Source organism: Nelumbo nucifera, chromosome 3 (genome assembly GCF_055504915.1).
Source record: "Nelumbo nucifera cultivar China Antique chromosome 3, China Antique-T2T, whole genome shotgun sequence".
Taxonomy (NCBI): domain Eukaryota; kingdom Viridiplantae; phylum Streptophyta; class Magnoliopsida; order Proteales; family Nelumbonaceae; genus Nelumbo; species Nelumbo nucifera.
The window spans coordinates 4,440,222-4,460,899 of record NC_142651.1 but is presented as its reverse complement, the minus strand read 5'-3'; the positions used below and the strand labels follow the sequence as shown (position 1 = coordinate 4,460,899).

The 20,678-nt window shown below is 38.9% G+C and overlaps 3 protein-coding genes and 1 pseudogene across 9 annotated transcripts; 3 read left to right on the top strand and 1 right to left on the bottom strand.

Annotated features, from left to right (window-relative positions):
* The first annotated feature begins 2 nt into the window (after positions 1-2).
* Positions 3-11,638, top strand: LOC104592899 (uncharacterized). 3 transcript variants are annotated; one of them, XM_088900641.1, is made up of 11 exons: positions 3-318; positions 4,035-4,144; positions 6,532-6,600; positions 6,809-6,924; positions 7,034-7,088; positions 7,353-7,473; positions 7,686-7,733; positions 7,964-8,014; positions 8,124-8,218; positions 8,371-8,538; positions 8,630-11,638. In XM_088900641.1, exons 1-10 carry the CDS (start codon positions 225-227, stop codon positions 8,464-8,466), a joined length of 855 nt encoding a protein of 284 aa, XP_088756767.1. In that variant the 5' UTR covers positions 3-224; the 3' UTR covers positions 8,467-8,538; positions 8,630-11,638. The 3 variants fall into 3 exon arrangements, with proteins under 3 accessions (XP_088756767.1, XP_088756765.1, XP_088756766.1); XM_088900639.1 differs by lacking the exon at positions 3-318 and adding an exon at positions 3,357-3,879; XM_088900640.1 differs by lacking the exons at positions 3-318; positions 7,964-8,014 and adding an exon at positions 3,381-3,879.
* LOC104592898 (pentatricopeptide repeat-containing protein At1g08070, chloroplastic pseudogene) lies at positions 9,567-11,638 on the top strand (annotated as a pseudogene). The gene has a single exon (XR_016083888.1). The product of XR_016083888.1 is annotated as a pentatricopeptide repeat-containing protein At1g08070, chloroplastic pseudogene (transcript).
* A 962-nt stretch (positions 11,639-12,600) lies between these two features.
* LOC104593273 (protein DUF642 L-GALACTONO-1,4-LACTONE-RESPONSIVE GENE 2) lies at positions 12,601-14,160 on the top strand. Its single transcript, XM_088902290.1, has 3 exons — positions 12,601-13,009; positions 13,588-13,671; positions 13,769-14,160. The coding sequence occupies exons 1-3, from the start codon at positions 12,601-12,603 to the stop codon at positions 14,158-14,160; spliced, it is 885 nt and encodes a 294-aa protein (XP_088758416.1).
* LOC104592897 (uncharacterized) lies at positions 13,427-20,325 on the bottom strand. Of its 4 annotated transcripts, none has more exons than XM_088900642.1 (6): positions 20,152-20,325; positions 16,642-16,812; positions 15,690-15,779; positions 15,414-15,533; positions 15,254-15,330; positions 13,427-14,183 (listed from the first exon to the last, which is right to left on the bottom strand). In XM_088900642.1, exons 1-5 carry the CDS (start codon positions 20,323-20,325, stop codon positions 15,280-15,282), a joined length of 606 nt encoding a protein of 201 aa, XP_088756768.1. In that variant the 3' UTR covers positions 13,427-14,183; positions 15,254-15,279. The 4 variants fall into 4 exon arrangements, with proteins under 4 accessions (XP_088756768.1, XP_010250736.1, XP_088756769.1 ...); XM_010252434.2 differs by adding an exon at positions 18,791-19,130 and having other exon boundaries at positions 13,427-15,330; positions 20,152-20,290; XM_088900643.1 differs by lacking the exon at positions 20,152-20,325 and adding exons at positions 18,791-18,991; positions 19,074-19,130 and having other exon boundaries at positions 13,427-15,330.
* Between the last annotated feature and the right edge of the window lie 353 nt (positions 20,326-20,678).

Genomic DNA, 20,678 nt, shown 5'->3' with positions numbered 1-20,678 from the left:
AAAACTCATCTTCCATGACAACCTTAGGCTTATTGCCGCAAGCAAGAGAAAACGACGGAGATTCCAAACACGTTTCTTACTCTTCTCCCTTTCTCTCTCACTTTTTCTCTCTTGTCTTTAGTTACTGTCTACTCTTTACAGTATGACCATCTGTTACTTTTGAGCGGACAAAAATCCGAGTTCTAGACAGAACTTGAGCGGCGAAGAGGTGTTCACTCGTTGAAATGAGCATCGAGAGGACTCAGGGTGGCTGCGTTGCAATGCGAACCTTCTCTTCCTTCTCTCCCACCAAATGCACTCATGGCTCCGCTTCTTCAGGTATTCTCTCTTCTACTCATTCACGTCTTTGATCCTATTACATTTTTCTTTTGAACTTGTTATTACGATACGATCGCGTTTTCTGTGTAAAGTTTCAGCCTCTCTCTACGATCTTGATGAATCTCCCCATGTAATACGATATATATGTTAATTGGTAGTTCCCAATGTTGCTTCTTTGGATCGCGTCTTTTAAGCAAGCTTTGAGGTGTTCCTGCACCTTAGCTTGGATCGGTTTTTCTCCTAAAAGCCTCACTATAAACTTTCTGTTTGTTCTTATTACTTCTTCCTTTTTCAACTCTACGACGCTGGTTTGACGATGATTTGGATTATTTAATCTCCATTGGTTTTCTCTGTCTCCCATATATAGATTTCCTGCACTCTTTTGCTTTCTTAGTTATGAACTCCAATGGAGATTTTAGGGTTTCATGGTGATTTTCTCGGTAAATTCAGCCTAAAAAAAACCGACAGGCTTGGTGGAAGAAGATGATGGCCGCTACATATCCGGCAGGGAACCTAGCTAGGGTTTCTTTAATAAGAAACTTGACACTGAACTTTGTAAGATTCTTAATATCAAAAGTAAATTTGAAAAAAAAAAAGAGAGAGAGAGCTCTCTTATATTCAGCGGAATGAAAAGATCTGGTATTTTCATGAAAATAGACTAATGAATCAAGGCAGCTGGTTCAAACGCCATGAACGGCCTCTTGATTGCAGCAGCAATGCAGCATCCGGTGTTCTTTAAGCTAGGTCCTTTCATTTCATGGTCTTGGTCTTGAATGAGAACTGAGAACCATGGACTGATTTTGTCGGATAAAATGTGGACGAAAGGTAATACTGTTTGTCTCTTTTTGTTGATGGGTCGGTCAAAGTCAAGATGACACAACTGATGACCGAACACGGTACAATCTAAAAATGTTCACTTTCTCCAGACTTAACACACGTAACTTTGACTAAGAAAACTGAGAAGGGGTAACGTTAGAAATCAGAATTTTGTCTCCTAACCAATGTTTCTCGCAACTCTGAAGTCTCAAAACAAAGCGAGACTGAAATTAATTCCAGCAGCCTCCGAGAAGATGTGTGTCTACGGAGGGCCTCTTAGGTTACGGAATTTTATCCTGACATCAGATTGGAACCCTATTATTGAATTAAATATGGGGCCTAAGGTGGTGGTTCAGTTGTTAGGATATCTGACTTAGTGGAATCCGGATTTGTTTCTTACAGAGCGATATCTTCTGTACTTATATTTATTATTTATGTGAAGATAATTTCCAATATAGGGTAGAATGTGATTATGAGGTGAGATTGGTGTGAGGCACGCTCCGTGAGAAGAAGATCCCAATTTGACTTATAGTTGTGCGGTTCTATGAAGCAAAGAAAAAAATAAGGTATAATGCCCAAGTTCAGACAGAGCCCGACTGCCCGAGGTCAAGTAATATGTCTAACCTGGATCCAATCTACACTGAAATCTGATGCATTTATGTTGGGTTTCAGATTGGGCTAATTTTAGATTGTTCAATGAATGCATATAATCAGATTGGAATAGAGTTGCAATAAAATTGAATCGGGATTGGGTTAGATCTGTTCATGGGCCGGATTGGGATCGGGTCGGGTTTTTATTCTGTATTAACAGATTTTTTTAAGGCTTGAGATCGAGTTCGAGCCCGGTCCAACCACCGGGCCTACAATTTGGGCCCAAGCCTAGTTCTCATAAAAAGCCCGAAGCCCAAGTTTAGGCCTGAGCCCGAAGTATATAGCTCATGCCGTTGCTGAAGCAGTTGAATAGAGAGAGAAAAATTATAAAGAAAAAATAAAAAATATATATTAAAGTATTAATGTATATATATTATAATAAATATTATATATTTTATATTATATAAATGAGTCAGGCCAGGTCGGGCTCGGGCTGGGCTTTTTTGACAAATCCTGAGCCTGACCGAGGTGCGAGTCGGGACGGGCTGGGCTGTCAGGCTACCCGACCCATGAACAGATCTAGATTGGACAAGCCCGACCCCAATCTGAAAATGAAAAGGCCAAACTTTTGACCCCAAACCTGCCCAAGGGGCAAGGACTGAAAACCCAAGTCCAGCCCGTATAAAATTGCAGGCTTGCATTGGTCCCGCACAAGGTTCTAAATATCGACACAAGCTGATACGTCGGGCGTATCGGCCTGTGTCGGTGCTTTTTTTTTATGTGTCACTTTTTTTTTCGAAATTGGTTCAGAGGGACCAATTTAAGGCCCAACTACCCTCTGAACCAGTGGCTGACCTGATACAACCCTTGTAGGGACGTATCGAGAAGCCACCGGCATGATACGTATCAGCTAATACGGACCAATACGTATTGATATTTTGACCCTTGGGAACATCTCCCATACTAGTCATTGAGAGATGTTTCTATACACGGTTGGAATGTGTTGTGGGACATAATGGGCAAGGATGCAAATGGATTAGAACGGATTCAAATCAAGATATATCCAAATCCGTTTTGACACTATTCATGGTGGATTCGATCCAATTCAAAGATTCGATCGGATCTTATAGGCAAGGATCTGAATTCAAATATGATCGGAAAGTTGGATATTCAGATTTGATTTGTTCCGATTTGTTTTATTTAAAAAATAATAAAATATTAAAAGAAAAATAAAATATATTAATTTAAATAAAGAAAAACAAAAAATATAAGCATTTTTAATTATTTTCGTCATATATATACATGTTTTTATAAAAAATAAATAATATAACAAATTTACAAAAATACAATATAAATAATATATTTATAAATAAATAAATAACATATATATTATATTTATTTATATAAATATATAATATATATCGAATAAAATCTTTTCAAATCAAACAAGGGATCCGAATCCGATTTTATAATTCAAACAAAGGTGATCCGAATTCGACCAAATAGGATCGAATCGGATCGGATGATCCATTTAAACCCTCACTTGTGGGGGCGCCCCACTGGGCGTCGCCAACAAAACACGTTCCAACTCTACCAACACAATCTCACACGGCACATCCCAGGTCCTACTTTTATGATGTATACAGGATGTGCGGTGTTAGATGATATTGGCAGAAGGTCGGAACGTATTTTATTGGCAGAAGATCTCAACTCGGCGTCGATGTGATTATACTCTTTATTCGTACAATCGTATGTCTCTTTTTGGGGAGGTCGGATCTGCTCTCACATCTGGCGCCTCACACGCACATCTTACCATTAGAAACATCTCCTGCACTTATTAATTATTATTTACGGGAGATGTTTTCAATGCACGGTGGATGTGCATGTGAGGCGCGATCCCGTCTCCTTTTTGGGCGGCAACAGGGCTACCAGTTCAGATGGGCTACCTACAGGACTGCGGCCCAACCATCACAGGCTGTAAGTGCATGGTGGAAATAATAACCGTAGATTGTTTAGACGTGATAAATTCAAATGCAGTGCCACTCAACCATTGTTGTATGTTTCCCTTCTACACTCACTCTTCTTTTCAACTACGCCTGGTTTCTCATCAGACTCACCTGCTCTGTTACCAAATTTTTGCCATAAAATGCTCTGGTATGGTTCCTACCCGAGGTAGCTGGGAGTGTTCACCTGATCACTGATCATTTGAGAGTCTTTTCCACTTCTTTCATGATACATTAAAAGAGATCCAATTCACTGGTAATGTAACTTGTTTGACTAATGTCTAAGAATGGAATGGTTGTTTGCAGAGGATGCAATTAATGACATGCCGGCATGGATTGGGAGAGGTTTAACTTGTATTTGCTTCAAGAGGAAAGGAGCTTATGAGCGGCTTTGCACTAATTTAACACCCTTGCAGGCAAGAATTTTCTGTGATCAGGAGTTATTGAACTGTTTTTGTTTATAATATATATTTTTAATTTGTTCTTTGAGCCCCCGCCCCCATCGTTTTTGCCAATTGCCTCTTACCAACCTATTTCATGTTCCTCCACTTATCTCCAATCTGTTCAGTTTTTGGGTTGAACCATTGAAGTAATTCATTGGAATTAATAGAGAAGAAGGAACAGAGTCCCCAGTATATGGGTTGGAAGCCAATTCTAATGATTTCACTGGTTTCCTACATAATCAAACAGCCATTATTTCAGATCCTAAGATGGAATTCTCTTAACTAAAATGTCTGTTCGGCAGCACCAACACCTGTGACTTGAACGCCCGTGGATCATTGGAAAAGAAAGCTAAACCTAATAGGTGAAACTTATAATTCCTTCTGTCACTTACTGACTCTCTTTTTCTTTTCCCACTTATTTAGATCATCATTATCACCGCTTCTGTAATTCCCACTTATTCTGACTGTCTTACTTGCTCAGGTCAATATTTCCTCGAGTCAGTAGGAATTATTCTAGTGCTTACACCAAATAATCACAATTCAGGTGGAATGAGTAACTGATGACCTGATGGAATTTAAAGCATACAACGAGAAAGAGTGTCATGAAAGTTCTGGACAACCAAGCCAATTAGGGCGGGAATTTACTTTGCGATTCTTGTCTTGGTAAAAAGTTCTGGAAATCTATATATGCCTATGTCCTAGTGCAACAGTTGATGCTAAGCACAGCCATAGGTCGAAACATGATCCTTGGGAGAGGTTCACTGAATTAGTTGGGTTGCTCTACAAAGGATTTTCTCTTACCCACATAAAAAGATTATCAGTGAGTTTACCAGGTTAATAGACTTAGATAAATTAGCCCCAAATTTATGTATTATGAGTAACAAGAATAGGAAAATGCAGTTGAATCAAGATACCACTTCAGCAATCAAAAATGGCATCATAGAATCCTTAATTATGTCTTGTATGGTCCATGATTTGCCTATATAATTAGTCAGCTTTTCATGAGAGTGGATTACTGATACGAATCAATCAGCACCCTTGAAGACTTATTCTAGAAAGAAGAAGGCCTTACAACAGGTCCTGATATGCCATAGTGATGGTACTTGCGATTTGGACTGAATTGAATACCAAGGGTAATTTTGTCATTTTTGAAATTTTCTGTGGGGTCCATTGATAGGGTTTAAATTTTCTAGTTATAGTTTGTTTATGTTTAAAATTTCAGAGTCATTGCATAAGTAGGATTAGAGTTATTGAGTTTTCTTTGAATTGAAATAGAATATGACAGCTTAGTTTGAATCCTACTAGGATTATTGGGTCTAACAACTTTACTCCTAAGACTATTATGAGTCTAACAGTTTGACTCGTAGGATTATTATGAGTTTAGAGTTTATAAATATGTATGGACGTTTTACACAAAGGCAATGAAATACATTGAGTTTTCTTCAGCTTATGCTAGCTATGGTGAGTGATTCTAGGCACCCTGTGAGTGATTCCAGGTATTTTCTCTCTTCTTTCTCTCCCTGTTTTCTCTTTTATTCCTTCAAGAAGCCATTACAGACATCAACAGCCATAAAACTTTGATCAAGAAGACCATTCAACATTCTCTAAGGATTATAACTGAGCTGATCCTACATCAATTACAAAATTGAAAAAGCCAACCATTTTGTATGGAAAGGATGTGCAGAGGAATTGTGGGTCATGTTGGAAAATTGCAAAATTTTGGTTATAGATGAATACTATATGAAACAAGGATTAGATGTCCTTATAGGGAATTCCAAGATTTTATGTAAAATTGTCTAAGACAGTGAGAGTTTTTTGGGCTTGAAAGCATGAAACAGTGGTTGGGACATTCACCTAGCAAGGGTTCTTGCACATGTTTCCTGGATTTCTCCTACTTGGTAGAAATATGTATTTTGTCAAAATTACAGCACATGGGATTGTCTTGGAGGTTGTGGCAAGTTAATTTAGAATTGTTGATGGGAGGTTTCCTTCAGTTTTATGTCTATTAAGAAAATTATCAGAAAATTTTTACTATGTTTAACCCTTTTGTGGTCAATGTTGTCAGTGCCCTGACCACCACAGACTATAATAAGGGTGAATTTTCCGCCACTTTATGGTCTGTAAATTGTTTTTCTTGTTTGTTTCCTTTTTTGGATAACATGCAATGAATAAAAAAGCCAAAATTCTGAAATCAACTATTTTCAAACGTAGCTTTCTTCCATGTCTATTGATTCTTGATAAGTATTCATGGTAGTAAATAGAGAGATGTCATTCTATTGATGCTTTAAATCATACTATGCAGCTCACTTTCATAGATATACACTGGTGGATTCCATTAATAAGTTGTGGACATGTTTCAGGAGGAAAGACTTCAAAGATTGAAGCATCGAATGAAGGTTTACTTTGATGGTACCAGGCCAGATCACCAGGTGCGTTATACTTTATGTATTTTCATCTGCAATTATATGGATCAATGTATGAAGAAAAGCAACACACCCTGAAAAAAAGAAAAAAATGAAGAAAAATTTTGAATATTGAAACCTAAACATGTAAAATGCATTTAATCAAACGATGAATTTGTCTAATGTGCCCTACTTATTTTTACTACAATTGACCAAGCTATATTCATGGCACCAGGATGCTTTGAGAGCGCTTTGGTCAGCTACTTACCCTGGCAAGGAGCTCCATGGTCTGATATCCGAACAATGGAAGGAAATGGGCTGGCAGGGCAGAGATCCATCTACTGATTTCAGGTTTCTCTAATTCTCAGATGGTTACTGTTATTGATTGTTTACTTCTTTCATAAAGGTGGTTTTCTAGCTCTGCTTATGCTTTGATATGAGCAACTTATCTGATGAACAGAGGAGCTGGCTTCATTTCTTTGGAGAATTTGCTGTTCTTTGCAAAGACATTCTCTGTGAGATCCCAGACTATGCTACTCAACTAAGAATTTATAATTATGGATTTTTTATCCTTCACAGCAGCAAAAACACTCTTAGCCTATTCATATCAGTTGCTGTTCATTTATCACTATTATTTGAAACAGGACATTTCTTTTAAATTAATAGGAAAACTGCTGGATTTTATTGTTTTTCCCTCTCTTGCAAGTTGCAACTCTATATACTGAAAGAGAAAAAGCACTCTGAGTTATTTTCATTTATTCATTTATATATTTTTGCAGACATCCTTTCAGCATCTAGTAAACAAGCAAGGGGGAAAGAGAGCTACTTGGGAGTATCCATTTGCCGTTGCTGGTGTGAACATCACATTCATGATCATGCAAATGCTAGATCTAGATTCTTGTAAGAATCAATAACCAACTTCTACTTGGACTTCTTGAAACTCTGTTCAAATATGTTTTCATGAAGAATATGCTTTGCTTTATCAAAATCGTACATGCTCACTGCTGAATCATTTGACTGGTCAATGCCACTCTTTATACTTGTATGGAATTTGGAAAATTCTGATCGAATTGAATTGTGATGTTAGTAATGTAGGACACCTTGTTTTGCAGCAAAACCAAGGACACTTGTTAGAGATGCTTTTATACAAATGTTATCAGGTAAGACCTCAAAAATAATTAATTTTATACCGACAAACTTAGAAAGCACATTCTTACTTTGAAACATGCTATTAACTGCCGGAGTGGAGTTTGAGTGTGGTTTTGTCAATTCACAAGTGGGATATTTGTATTATATGGATTTCAGTCCGGTTTACAGCATGTTTCCATATTAGAATATTAGAATGGGCTTTTGGAATTATATACATTCCTGAATTGTAGATATCATACAGTATGCCAATCTCAAAATCCAATGTTTCAAAGGTTTAAATACACAGTTCAAGGTATGGCATCATCTACAAGCTGCATGCTATAAATAGAACAGTGATAAAGAAAATTTCACATGATTTCCTAATTTTGAAAAAAAAATTCATATTTTCTTCCTCTATTCAGAGAATGAATGGGCATTCGATTTGCTTTATTGTGTGGCTTTTGTGCTTATGGACAAACAGTGGTTGGAGAAGAATGCCACATACATGGAGTTCAATGTAAGCTGCATTATGGTTTCATAGTAGTGTGCAATTTAGTTTGGGCTTGTTTTTCTGCAGTTTCATTGGATGTTTTTGAAACTTGCTCTTCTGGCTTCATTGTCTGACTCATGTTGATTTTAATCCAAAATCGAATTATTACATTTGATTAGGATGTCTTGAAATCTACTCGGGCTCAGCTGGAGAGAGAACTTTCAGATGAAGTCCTACGCATAGAAGACATGCCATCCTATGGCCTTCTCTGTTGAATATAGTTTGCAGGAAAGAAGAGCAAGAATGTCTAGATTGGTCTGATCCATTTAGATTTAGATTACATTTAGGTGCGTGCATCTCTCTCTCTCTCTCTCTCTCTCCTTTCGGAATCAAACAATTCCACTTATCTTTCATTGCTACTTTCCACTATAATTGTAGGTGGTGGTGTGGTGGTTGAGAAGGTTATGGAAGTTTTGCTTAGCTGTTACAGCTCCACTCAAGTATCTCCATACTAGAAGTCTGAAGGAAATTTAAGGTTTATTTGTTTTCTTTTTCTTTCTTTTTTTTTTTCACTTTGAATGGAAATTAATAATTTGCAACTCAGATCTGAGAAATAAAATTAGCTGTTAACCATTTTGAATACTCGAATTGAAGTGCATAGGATATTTAGGCATCTTTCTTTTGCCGTTGCATTGTGCTTGTTTCAGAGGACATTGGTTGTTAGATGTATCTGTGGTTGCCTAATACTTACTTCCCTGTGCTTGTACTTGGATCTTCCAAACCTACTGAGATGCAGATGGATAGTTTTGAGATGCGTTTGTATCAATAAGTCAATGGCATAAGCCGCCGGTTGGATTGCATATTGTATTTGCACCTTTAAAGCACATTAAAATGGCTATCATTATGGTTCAAAAGAGAGCACAGAGATTATCAATTAGCTAAGCAAAGTTGGTTTACTTACAGTGATTCTGCTTGTGCATTACCTCTACAAAGATACGTGATACTTGAAGCTCTGATAATGGTGTTAAATCAAGCCATTAACGCAATTGTTACACATGAGAATAGACCAGGCAAATGCCTCGTAACTTTATTTACCAAAGTGCCCCTGTATGTAATCCTTTCGAGTTACCTTGCGTCCTTACCTATTGAAATCTGACTCCGGAAGTCCGAGCCACTACACAAGGCACAAGCATTAACTTGCTAATGAAAGCCTGCCTCTAGAGTGGAGTCTGAACAAGCACACAAGGATCGAAATCGAATCCCTGAACCAACCCATCAGATGATCCATTCAAGTTCGATCGCCAGCTGAAATGGACGACCTTTTTCATTGATACCTGGACGGCTAGTTTTTCATGGCTCAACGACCGAACCCAGAATGTTCCCGCCTAAGCCACGACTCTTCAAGTTCAAAAATTCGCTTTACTCTTTCTCCCCATTTCACTCCCACACAATTCCGCCCCCAAAGAATCCGGCAAAGCTGCCACCCTTCTCACTTCTTGCTGATAGATGCGCTTCCATGAACCAACTCAAACAAATCCACGCCCTAATGATCGTCTCTGCTCGCATTCACGACAACTACGCTGCAAGTCGTATATTCTCCTTCTGTGCTCTTTCGCCTTCAGGAGATCTCGCTTACGCTCTGAAACTATTCAGTCGCATATCAGAACCAAATTCCTTTATGTGGAACACCCTCATTAGAGCCCAAGCTGACAGTCCAAACCCCGCGCAAGCCATATTTCTCTACATGAAAATGAGAAAGCTGGGGATCGTACCGGGTAAGCACACCTTCCCTTTCGTCCTTAAGGCTTGTGCTAACTGTTACTCACTTTCATCGTGTAAACAAATCCATACCCATGTTCTAAAATTTGGGTTGGACATAGATTTGTATGTGGTTAATGGCTTGATCCGTGGTTATTCTGTTTCCGGCAACGTCAGCGATGCCCGGCAATTGTTCGAAGAAGCATCTGAAAGAAATTTGATAATTTGGACCACTATGGTTAGTGGATATGCACAAAATTTTTGCTCAAATGAGGCACTGGTGCTGTTCGATCAGATGGTCTCAGAAGGAATTGAACCTAACGATGCGACTCTAGCTTCCGTGTTGTCCGCCTGTGCTCGATCGGGTTGTTTGGAATTGGGGGAGCGAATTCATCTCTTTATAAAAGAAAAGGGAATTGAAGTAGGAGTTATTCTTGGCACGGCGTTAGTACACATGTATGCCAAGAATGGTGCAATCCTGATGGCTCAAAAATTGTTTGACGAGATGCCTGAGAAAAATACAGCGACTTGGAATGCCATGATATGTGGGCTAGCTGTTCATGGGCATGCCGAGGAGGCACTTGACCTCTTTTTTCAGTTGGATAAGCGAGAGGTTGCTCCGAATGATATCACTTTTGTAGGAGTCTTATCTGCTTGTTGTCATGCTGGTTTACTTGAGGTTGGTCGTAACATCTTTAATTCCATGAAGAGGAAATATGGGATTGAACCAAAGATTGAGCATTACGGATGCATGGTTGATCTTCTTGGGCGAAGTGGCAGACTAGCAGAGGCTGAGAATTTGATAAAAGGGATGGCTTGGAAAGCTGATGTGGTGGTTCTGGGGGCCTTGTTAGGCGCATGTAAGAATCGTGGGAATGTTGAGATTGCTGAGAGAGTGGTGAAGGAGATTCTTGTTCTGGAACCAAACAATCATGGGGTTTACGTTGTTCTGTCTAATATGTATGCTGAGGCTGGCAGGTGGGAGGATGTTCTGAGGCTGAGGAAGGTGATGAAAGATGGGGGTTTGAAGAAGATACCTGGGTGGAGTCTTGTGGATGGTGATGACTAACTGCCTAATATATTTCATATCTGCTAATATTTCCATTTATAAGAAACAAGAAGGTTAATGTACAAAATTCATTCATCCGGGAAATGTAAGATGACTGGCAATCTGGGTAATGCAAGAATAAGAAGTTACCAATTTATTATTTATCATTTGTCATGTTTATCTTTTACTATTGGTGGTCGAGGTTTTTCAGATAACCGAAAGGAGCTGGAAGAGTTCTTCCCTTTGGATTTGAGCCTTCTAACCATTGAAATGCATGCTGATTGCTGAATAAGGATATGCAGGTTTTCTTTATTTCAATTAGCAAGACTGAGTGGCATTCACATCCAGATCAGAATGCCTCTGGCTGTAGAACTGCAAGCATCGGTAGGGTTAAAATTGTCAGCAACTGTTAGTACTTTGAGGAAGGTTTGGGTCTTCTCCAACTTGTGTGTCCATGGTCAGGACAATCGAGAGATATGAAAGCTGTTCAAAGCGCCTGGAATTAGCCAGAGATGAGTTGGGCAGAATACATGGTTTATACTTTATACAGTAAATTTATTCTTGTAAATGATATACAGACTAGCTCTTCAGAATATTTATCCAATTGTCTTTATATTGTCATTCTGCAATCTCATTCTTCACTTGCTTAACTCAGTTTATTCTTTTATGGTGTAGCTTCATGGAAATGAAAAATAAGGGTATGGGTCTTTTTTAATCTTGAGTTTGTGTTTCATCTCTGACTCTTTGTATTTCCTTTGGGTTAGTGGAATAAAAAAATATACATAACAGACATCCATTTTCTAATGAAAATGAAATACCACCCTAACAAAAGTTCACCTCTTCCGCCCCAAAATGGTTTGTCCAGGGAAGGAATGCAGCACAAAATATGAAGAAAAACAGGATACTCACAGGAGCAACGAAGGTGGTTGGATACTACAGGCAGTTTGCCTTGAGCTTGAATGAAAAGGGTGGATCTTGCTGGTCCATCCTATGGAGATGTAAACAATAAAAGGAATGCTATATTCCATTACTTATATTGAGGGTTATGAAAAGCTTGGCCAAAATGACCAACCTATCAACTTGGGCTTATTGACTAGATCCCATTGGATTTCCCACGTTTTAAGGCTTAAGCAACTCCGCTTCAAGGCCAAAGTCGGACTTTGTGTACAGTGTACACTGTACTACTTACATATATAAAGTCAACCTATCTCCAATTCCATGTGGCCTGCCTGCTTGCTCTTTAGGAGCAAACCATGAAGCTAGCAATAGTTCTTTCTCCCACTCCTTGCAGTAGTGGCATATGCAGCTGGTAAGTCCCCAATAGCCCACTTCCTACTGTTTTCTTTTTTGGTAGCAATTCTCAGGCTATTAGAATTTAGAAACAAGAAGGCTGGGAAAATACTATCTAGTCTCTGAAGTTCCCATAAAAAATTGAAGCTGCGGCCAACTAATTAAACTACCATCTTTTGCAGATCTACTTCAGAATGCAGACTTTGAATCTTCACCGCGCAATATTACTGCCCACCCCACCACTCCTTTCATGCTCTTAACTGAAACCAACAGCATTCCTGGCTGGACCTTCGAAGGTACAGTCCGGTATGTAATGGCCGGCCCCAATATGTCGTTACCGGGGAATGGTCACGCAATACAGTTGGGTCCTCATGGCAAGATCAGTCAGACATTTAGAGCAACCAAGGAGGACTACGATTACTATGTTCTCACAATCACCCTTGCTCCAGGACTAGGCCAGAATTGTTCTATCTCCACCACAGTCGCTGTCAATATTTCTGTGCCTGGTGTGTCGAGACTGTTCACCTTGGAGAAACGATATGGAACGGAGACTTGGGAAAGCCATAGTCTCCATTTAGGGGGGTGGGGTGGCCGTGACGATGACGAACTTGTCAACCTAGTGATTCGAAGCCAACCAACTGATTGGGACTCTGATAACGCCTGCGGGCCTGTGGTTGATACGTTTCTTCTCAAGAGGTTAGGGATGCCGGGATCATACGGAGGTACGTAGTTCTCATTCTCTCCTTCACTGGCGGTCATACCAACTGTTCATTTAATAGGATATGTGGAATTCGAGCTTGGGTGATATTTGGATCGATGATGATTTCTTGAAAATCACTGCCACGCCGGGGCCACATCAGCATTAGAGGAATCCGCTTGAAAATTGAAATGTCTGTTTGGTTGGCCTATTTTGGTTATTTTTAAGAAATCTGCTAAAAATCAATTCTTGAAATCAGCCTTTTTCAGGGATTACTCTTTTTTTTTTATGATTTCCTGATTTCTAGTTGATTTCGATTTTTTGAGGATGATATGGCCTCCAACATGGCATTAAATAATAACTCTAGTATAAAAATAATCGGCCCTTGAGAATCGGTACCAGACTCGGCCAATTCTTTATAAATCAGCTTACATGACAGAAATGATACCAAATAACAAAATTTACTGATTTTTAAAAAATTAATAAAGAAGAATCAGCATCGATGCCAAACATTACCTTAATCTCGAGTTCGTCTGGGTCAGTCTTGGAACAATGTAACAATGACATAAATTCTTTGTAGCATTCATTTAATCGTACAATCAGATCCGATGGATCAAATTACAGATAGTCTCATATGGAACAGCGGATTCGAAGCAGGTTCAGCTTTCCTGCGAAACTCCACGGAGGGTATTCTCCTTGATGAAAATCCAGGTGACACATTCCGTGCTACATGACTGGTTCGTGATAGGAAGGGTCAAATATTTAAACTCTGAACATTATTCAGTTCCAGAAGGGAATGCCGCAATCGAGATTGTTTCTGGTGCTCCTTACGGGATCGAAACGAGTCTCCCTCTGGAACTAGGGTCTACTTATAGCCTGGAATTCATTGGAAACTTGATTGTATGGGCCCAAGTAGGAAATACTGTTCAGAACTTCACAATGCGGAGCAACGGGACCGGCTCAACCCAGAATTGTTCCATGACATTCAAGACGGATACAAATCCAGCTTCGATCAGCTTTGTTAGCTTCAACGAGAATCGGAGCAGAGATCTTGTTCCATGCGGTCCTGTGGTTGATAACATTGTTCTTCTCCGCGTACCTTCGGATGGGAACAGACCAGAAGTGGAACTTCATTGCTTGGTTTTCTTAGTTTTACTTCTGCAAATCATCTTTTAGCATAATGAAAGTGTCCGGAGAAACTGCATAGTGAAAGTGTAAACATTGAAGCACTGCTTGGACAGACGCCACATGAAGGGGGCACATTTCATTTCAGTTTCATATAGCACTCTCACACATGCCAAGGTTTCCAGAATTGGATTTATTTCATGCTGTCAAGAAATATAACATTGGGATATATAATTCACTGTATCCCAATGTTTCTTTTTAACTACAGTTGATTCACTTTCTTGGTGAAGTTGTGCTCGGTGCTCCAAAATGTCCATTGTGGAATCTTTTCATTTGGCATCCAAACAAGGCCTGAAAAGTAAGTAATATGTTGGAGAAGGATAAAAGAGAGACGTAGGTGTGGTGGGGTTTTGGTTTTATGCCTGGTTGTTCAATAAATTATGTGGTAGATCCAGTCTTGGTCCTTTTTTAACAATTTCAGCATCCCCTCCCCCAAGACAAGATCCTTTTTCCTTGCTTTTAGAAACTTGGCTGAATAAAGAAACGTTTCAGTTTCTGTGTTTTCACTGTGAACAAGCACTTGTTACTTGCTTCCTTTACCTACAATTTCATCATTCTATTCATTGTTTCCTTAAAAGTTAAAATGTAAAAAAAAAAAACCAACATTCTATGCCCTTGGCTGAAATACATAACAGTTAAATTAACCAAATAAGCATCCAGCTAATTGCAATTCCTCAAGGAATAGAATATCATTATAAATCATAAAAGAAAATGCAGTTGTATGGTGTCCAAATTGTCATATGAGAATGGAGAAGTCAAGTGGTATTACTAACTTGATCAACAAGAAAATAGCACATGCCAGTGGAGCTGCACAGTTGAAGTGCTAAGCATTGATAGTTTAGAAACCAGGAAAAAGTATCATCAAAATTTGCAAACTTGTGAATGATAAACTATTCCAGACGTCACAGAAAGAATTGAGTGATACATTACTAATCTATTTTTAGCACTATAAAATGCATCACCAGAACTTGCAACCTCTGACTGTCCACACATTTAGATGATTCAGTGTTCCACTGTTAGCTTGATGGATCTCTTAGATAATGAAATCTGTGTTCATTAGCTAATTCTGTGACTAGACACATACCCTTCTAGTTGAAGAATCCCTATGGACTATACCGTACTAGTTTCATGGGCTTGAAGATGTCCATTTGAATTCTCCTCCTGGCAATACAAGTTTTGTCCATTGAGTATAGCATACCATTCAAATCATGTGCTCATCAGCAAATGACAAGAATAACGCTTACCATGCCAGATAACTGGTCTCTTATATAGTACATTGACCTCAACATTGTTTCTAGAGTATCTTTTGTCAATTGGAACTTCACATCTGATTCTCCTTGGAGAGACTGTGTATCATCCTGAAGCTGCAGAAAAAGTCATGTTAATGGGCATAATAAATCACATAACTTCTTGGAAAGGAGTTCCAAACTTCCAATTTTCAGTCTTTACTTTCCTAAACTGGCAGAAAAGGATTAGACCAGAAGCAAATAGAACTCATAGGAAATTCCTTGCAACAATACCTTCAAATTAATAACAGCAACAGGGTCAGTCAATTCTATGTCTTGATTTGCCATATTCCATGTCATTGCCTTCAAACGTGGTATAGTAACCTGGAAATTTGATATAGAAACATATTCTTGATTAGATATCATGTTTCTCCAAATTGGTTAATGTTGCTATGATAAGTTACAAAAACAAATTCTTTGACTTCAGTTTATCCTATCTGCTTATCCTGTAACATGTGTTGATTGATCTTGTATTTTAGGCAATGATGTGTTGGTTGATCAATATGGGCAAAATGATCGTTGATGAACAGAGATTGTTAAAGGTTCAATTATCAAAAAAAAGAAAAAAACAGAGATAGTTAAAGGAGTAAAATGATCAAATGCAATGAAAGAATTGGGTTGAGCCACTCAATATATTATTAAATCTCGAATATAAAAAAAAAACTTATTATTAAATCTCATTTTATTCAACAAGAGAAAATACATCATTCATATTCTCCAAACCCACCCAACTCTGCCATGCATATGGTGCACATTAGGAAGAGGCTACAGGTGTAGCACTAAAGAAATTATTGGATTCCACTAGCAAAGCACCTCCACCAATATCTGACACAATGCAATGATCCCAACTGCCCCATCCATCCAGTAGCTTTGATGGTCAGAAAACATAAGGATGACTGTTCTTAGAGAAAAAGTATAGGTCAAACAGTAAAAATGATATGACTGAGTTAGACCATCCATTTACTTGACTCTTGGCTCCAAATATCACCTGGGCAGAGCCAATATGTGCATGCTCACCACCTATGGCGTTGGCAGTGGCAGGATGAATCGGACACCCCAACTATTCATCATTATTTTTTTTATAAGTAACAAGACAAATTTATTAGAAAAGAAAAACTGGATACCAACTATTCATCATTAATGAACTACACTACTCTAAACAGATACAGTAACTGAAATCCTATACCTGATCCTTGAGTGCATCATCCCTCCACTCCCTTTGAAACTTTTGCAGCAAAAGTATTAGAAGTCTTTGTAGTTCAGGTGAGACCTCAGGAGGAAAGAGTTTTTGAATCTCATCCTTATTAACATTTTCATAAGCACACCTCCGGATCAATACACGGAGGCATACCAAAAGCTGTATAGCATAAAAAGCGAGATAAGTAGGATTCCAAATGGAATTGATTGCAAATAGAATACAACTAAGTATCGTTGAAAAAGATATGTAGTGACAACATTAAAGAAACCGACAACGGAAAAATCATGTAGTCAAACTTTAGTAAAACAGTTAGTATTCTACATCAATGTAATTGCCTTTTTTATGCTTGGTTTAGAAACTACTAAGAGTTCACTCAATCAAATGATTATACAATTTCAAGTCGATTTAATACAATTCATGATTTTAATCAAATGTCCACTGGCCTCTTCAACTTTGAGAAGCTAATAAAAGGGAACTTGATTCTACGTGAATAGTTGAAAAGAATTCCAATGCTACATTTGGTTTTCTAGTTTTTCTTGAATTCCAACGCTACATTTGGTTTACCGAAACAAGAAAATCTTCCCTAACAATTATCTGGCCTATACTTTTGAGAATAGAATTATAACCAGTGCTTACACTTGCATCCGGATATTTTTGTATATAGAAAACCATTGGGCTTTCCCCCAAGCTTTCAACAAAACTTTCTTGGCAAAACTTGCTTGGAGATTTTGTACTAACCAAGGCAGTCTGTGGCCTAACCTAATTGAAGGGAGGTACTTAAAGAGTATGAGCTTTTGGTCTCTTCAAACTCCCAAGAAATGCTCATTTGGGCTTCAGGAGTTTACTAGGAGGGAGGGATGTCCTTTGAAGTGGGGCTTGTTGCAAGCAACAAAAGGTGATCAAATTAGTATTTAGGATGACCCTTGGATTGAAACCTATCAAAAAAAATGACCCTTGTATTGAAAAAAATGCCAAACTTGAAACCTTATGGTCCTAGGGTTAACCCAAATGACTTAAAATGGGTTAAAGAACTTATTGATTCTGGTTCGGGTAGGTGGGGCAGAGGCAAAATCTCAAACTTCTGTGATTTAGGGGTAGCAGAGCAAATATGCAATATGGAACTGTTTTTTGGCAAAGGCCAGGGTATGGTCTTGTAAAAGCAAATATGAATGGAAGTTTCATTAAGAATGGTGTTGGTGGTTTTGGTGTTGTTTTCAGGGATTCAAATAGGTCTTTTATGTTGGAAAAATATGGTCCCTATTGTGCTTCTTCTGCTGATTATGCTGAATTTTTTGCCATAAGGGAAGGATGTATTATAGCTTGGCTTCTGAAACTTGGTTATAGAAAGTGATTCACTCATTCACAATCTTCTGTTAATCCCATCTCTAATCAACCTTTTGATGCAGTTACAAATGTCTGGCCTTTATTGACACTTTTTATCAATAAAAAGAAATCCCATTAATGTAAAGAGAAATTACAGAGGTTACAGGTTACGAGTAGCCTCAGTTACCCCACTACAATTTAACGTATCCACTATTAGATTGATTTTTCATTCTTACAGCTGAGCCCAGAAACAATGATCCCTGTTTACCCCTTGTTTGGCTAGCTGGTCTGCAAATCCATTTGCTGCTCTAGGGCTCCACTGAATTGATAGCTGCAGGTCCTTGGATAGGCTTTTAATCTTCTTGATGTCATTTCTAAATAACCAGGGTGTGCTGTCATTTTTTTTTAGCCAACTGATGATCACTTTGGAATCACCTTCCACAACCAGCCACCCCCAGCTCCTTAGCTTTTTGTATCCCATATATCATTGCCTTCAGTTCAGCTGTAGTGAAATTTCTAATTCCAATGGGACCCGAAAACAGCCCCAACACAATTCCTCTTTCATTTCTTATAATCCCTCCAATTCCAGATCTTCCTGGGTTACCAAAACTGCTGCCATCAAAGTTTAATTTGATAAAACCTGGTTCAGGGGGTTCCCAATCCTTCAAGACATTCTTTTTTACCGATGAAGAGAAAGCAACTGTAATTATCAAAAAAAAAAAAAAAAAGAGGAAGCAACTGTCCTCCAATTCCTAATTATATCATCCACTGTAAATTTTGAAAATAAATTCAGTGTTTTCACCCATGAAGTCACCTTTATCATGATACTTTCTATCAGTTCTTCCTTGCATCTTTTCTTGTCTTCAAATATTCTCAGATTTCTTTCCTCCCATAGTACCCATAGCAGTGTAGCACTGCTGCCCTTGTGCACCTCCACAGTATTCTCCCTCTTCGCTCTGGCCATCTAAAAGTAGATGGCTCAAACAATCTCTCCAGGCTTACCAGGGCGTCCCACCTGCATACAAATAGGAAGAAGAACCAACCCCAAATACTACTAGCAAGAGAACAGGAGACAAGAATATGAAAGGCATTCTCACCATTTGATTTACATAAACAGCACCAATTTGGTGAAAGGCACCAACCAGGTCTTTCCTCTGCATCAGATCACTAGTGTTAATTGCACTATGATAGACCTCCAAACAAAAGGCACCCACTTGTGGGGGATAGATCGACACCAAACTTCTTGTATGTACAGGGAAAGGTACCCCAGGTTGGGCAGGAGAAGACAAGGACTTGAAAAAGGAGGCACAGCTGAAAACTCCGGAAGGATGAAGAGCCCAAAAGTCTAGTGTCTTGTTTAGAAGTGTCTAGAAACACCTCATCGAGCAGCTGGAGTAGAGAGGACAATGAGCCCAATTCTGAGTCCCTAACATTTCTGCAAAGTCCCAGATTCCAGGCAAGACCAGACAGGGATGGACAAGGAGCAAGGAAGTCAGCAACCGGCCTACCTTTGAGGGAGGAGAGAGCAAAAATTGAAGGGAAAAGGTTTTTAAAGAAGAGTCACCCACCCAAATATCTTCCCAGAATTTGATTTTGTTACCTGAGTTGAGATCAAATCTGATATGATTGAGAAATGAAGGGAGGAGTTTGTGAATTGCCTCCCATGGAACTGGCCTACCTTTATTGACATTTTCAAGTTATCTCATGTGAATTTTCCTCTGCAAGGATGGCAAGAAAGTTACTCATGAGTTTGCAAAGAGGGGTGCATGCAATCAGGAAGCTTTATGGCTGCAATCCTCGGCTTGGTTAAATGAGTTTCTGTATTCGGACCTTGAAGAAGCTGGGGATAGAAGATTTAATCATCCCCTGTAGTGGATTTTTTTCTCTGATTAAGAGTTTAGTTGTTGCGTAGTTTGTCTGTGTTCCTGTTCCGTTCCTGGTGTAGTGTGGGTTTTAGTTTTTGTGTGTTATGGTGTTGCTTGTGTGTGTGTGTTGAGTGCGCTTGTTATTTGGGTTGTAGTCTTGTTGTTTTCTTCTGGTTAATGAAATCCTTTACTTACCAAAAAAAAAGTTTGTCCATGATTACTACCACTTAAAGAGTGAGCACTTTCAAAGCACACACAGACAGAGAAGTTGGGGGTCCTTGGGGAAGTGAAAGAATTGAAGAGAACTTACGGGGTCGAGGTCACTGTCATTTGGAAGTTGGAGTATTTCTCCGATGATATGGCGCTCGGCGGGGTCGAGACCAGTCTTCCGAGTTCTCCATAGACTCTGTAGAATGTACTCGACCGATTCTTTAGAGTTCGACCTCAACAATAGCGGTAAATGCTCCCATAACGAATGATCCATTTTTTGCAAGAACTATTGATTGTTTTTCAGTTTCCTCTGATTCTAATCGATTGACGTCCTAGCTACAAGAGGAAAATGGAGTCTTTCTAAGCTCTACAAACTCAGAGCCTCAGAGAGAGAGAGAGGGGAGGAGGGGGGGCAGAGTCGCAGAGAGAGGTCTCCAATATTGATAGGACAAGGATCATTATTTTACTTTATTCTGATCGAGGGGTTTGTAAGTGAATTTGTTCATAAGAAAGGACATTATTGTAAATATGGCTCTACTTTTATACTCCATCTTCTTCCCCTTATTCCTCGTCTCCCAAGTCCCAACTGACTCGATTCAAATAGAACTTTTGCGCCCTGCGGAGACT

Excerpts from the sequence above, each read along its gene's own strand:
- LOC104593273 (XM_088902290.1), top strand. The coding sequence starts at position 12,601 with ATGGCCGGCCCCAATATGTCGTTACCGGGGAATGGTCACGCAATACAG. Across the intron at positions 13,010-13,587 it reads GATGCCGGGATCATACGGAG|ATCCGATGGATCAAATTACA; the intron begins GTACGTAGTTCT and ends TCGTACAATCAG. Across the intron at positions 13,672-13,768 it reads CCTGCGAAACTCCACGGAGG|TTCCAGAAGGGAATGCCGCA; the intron begins GTATTCTCCTTG and ends AACATTATTCAG.
- LOC104592897 (XM_010252433.3), bottom strand. The coding sequence starts at position 20,325 with ATGGATCATTCGTTATGGGAGCATTTACCGCTATTGTTGAGGTCGAAC. Across the intron at positions 16,813-20,151 it reads ATGACAGTGACCTCGACCCC|CTTTTGGTATGCCTCCGTGT; the intron begins GTAAGTTCTCTT and ends TATGCTATACAG. Across the intron at positions 15,534-15,689 it reads TTGCTGTTATTAATTTGAAG|CTTCAGGATGATACACAGTC; the intron begins GTATTGTTGCAA and ends CTTTTTCTGCAG.
- LOC104592899 (XM_088900639.1), top strand. The coding sequence starts at position 3,663 with ATGGGCTACCTACAGGACTGCGGCCCAACCATCACAGGCTGTAAGTGC. Across the intron at positions 3,880-4,034 it reads TTTTGCCATAAAATGCTCTG|AGGATGCAATTAATGACATG; the intron begins GTATGGTTCCTA and ends GGTTGTTTGCAG. Across the intron at positions 8,015-8,123 it reads GTTTAAATACACAGTTCAAG|AGAATGAATGGGCATTCGAT; the intron begins GTATGGCATCAT and ends TCCTCTATTCAG.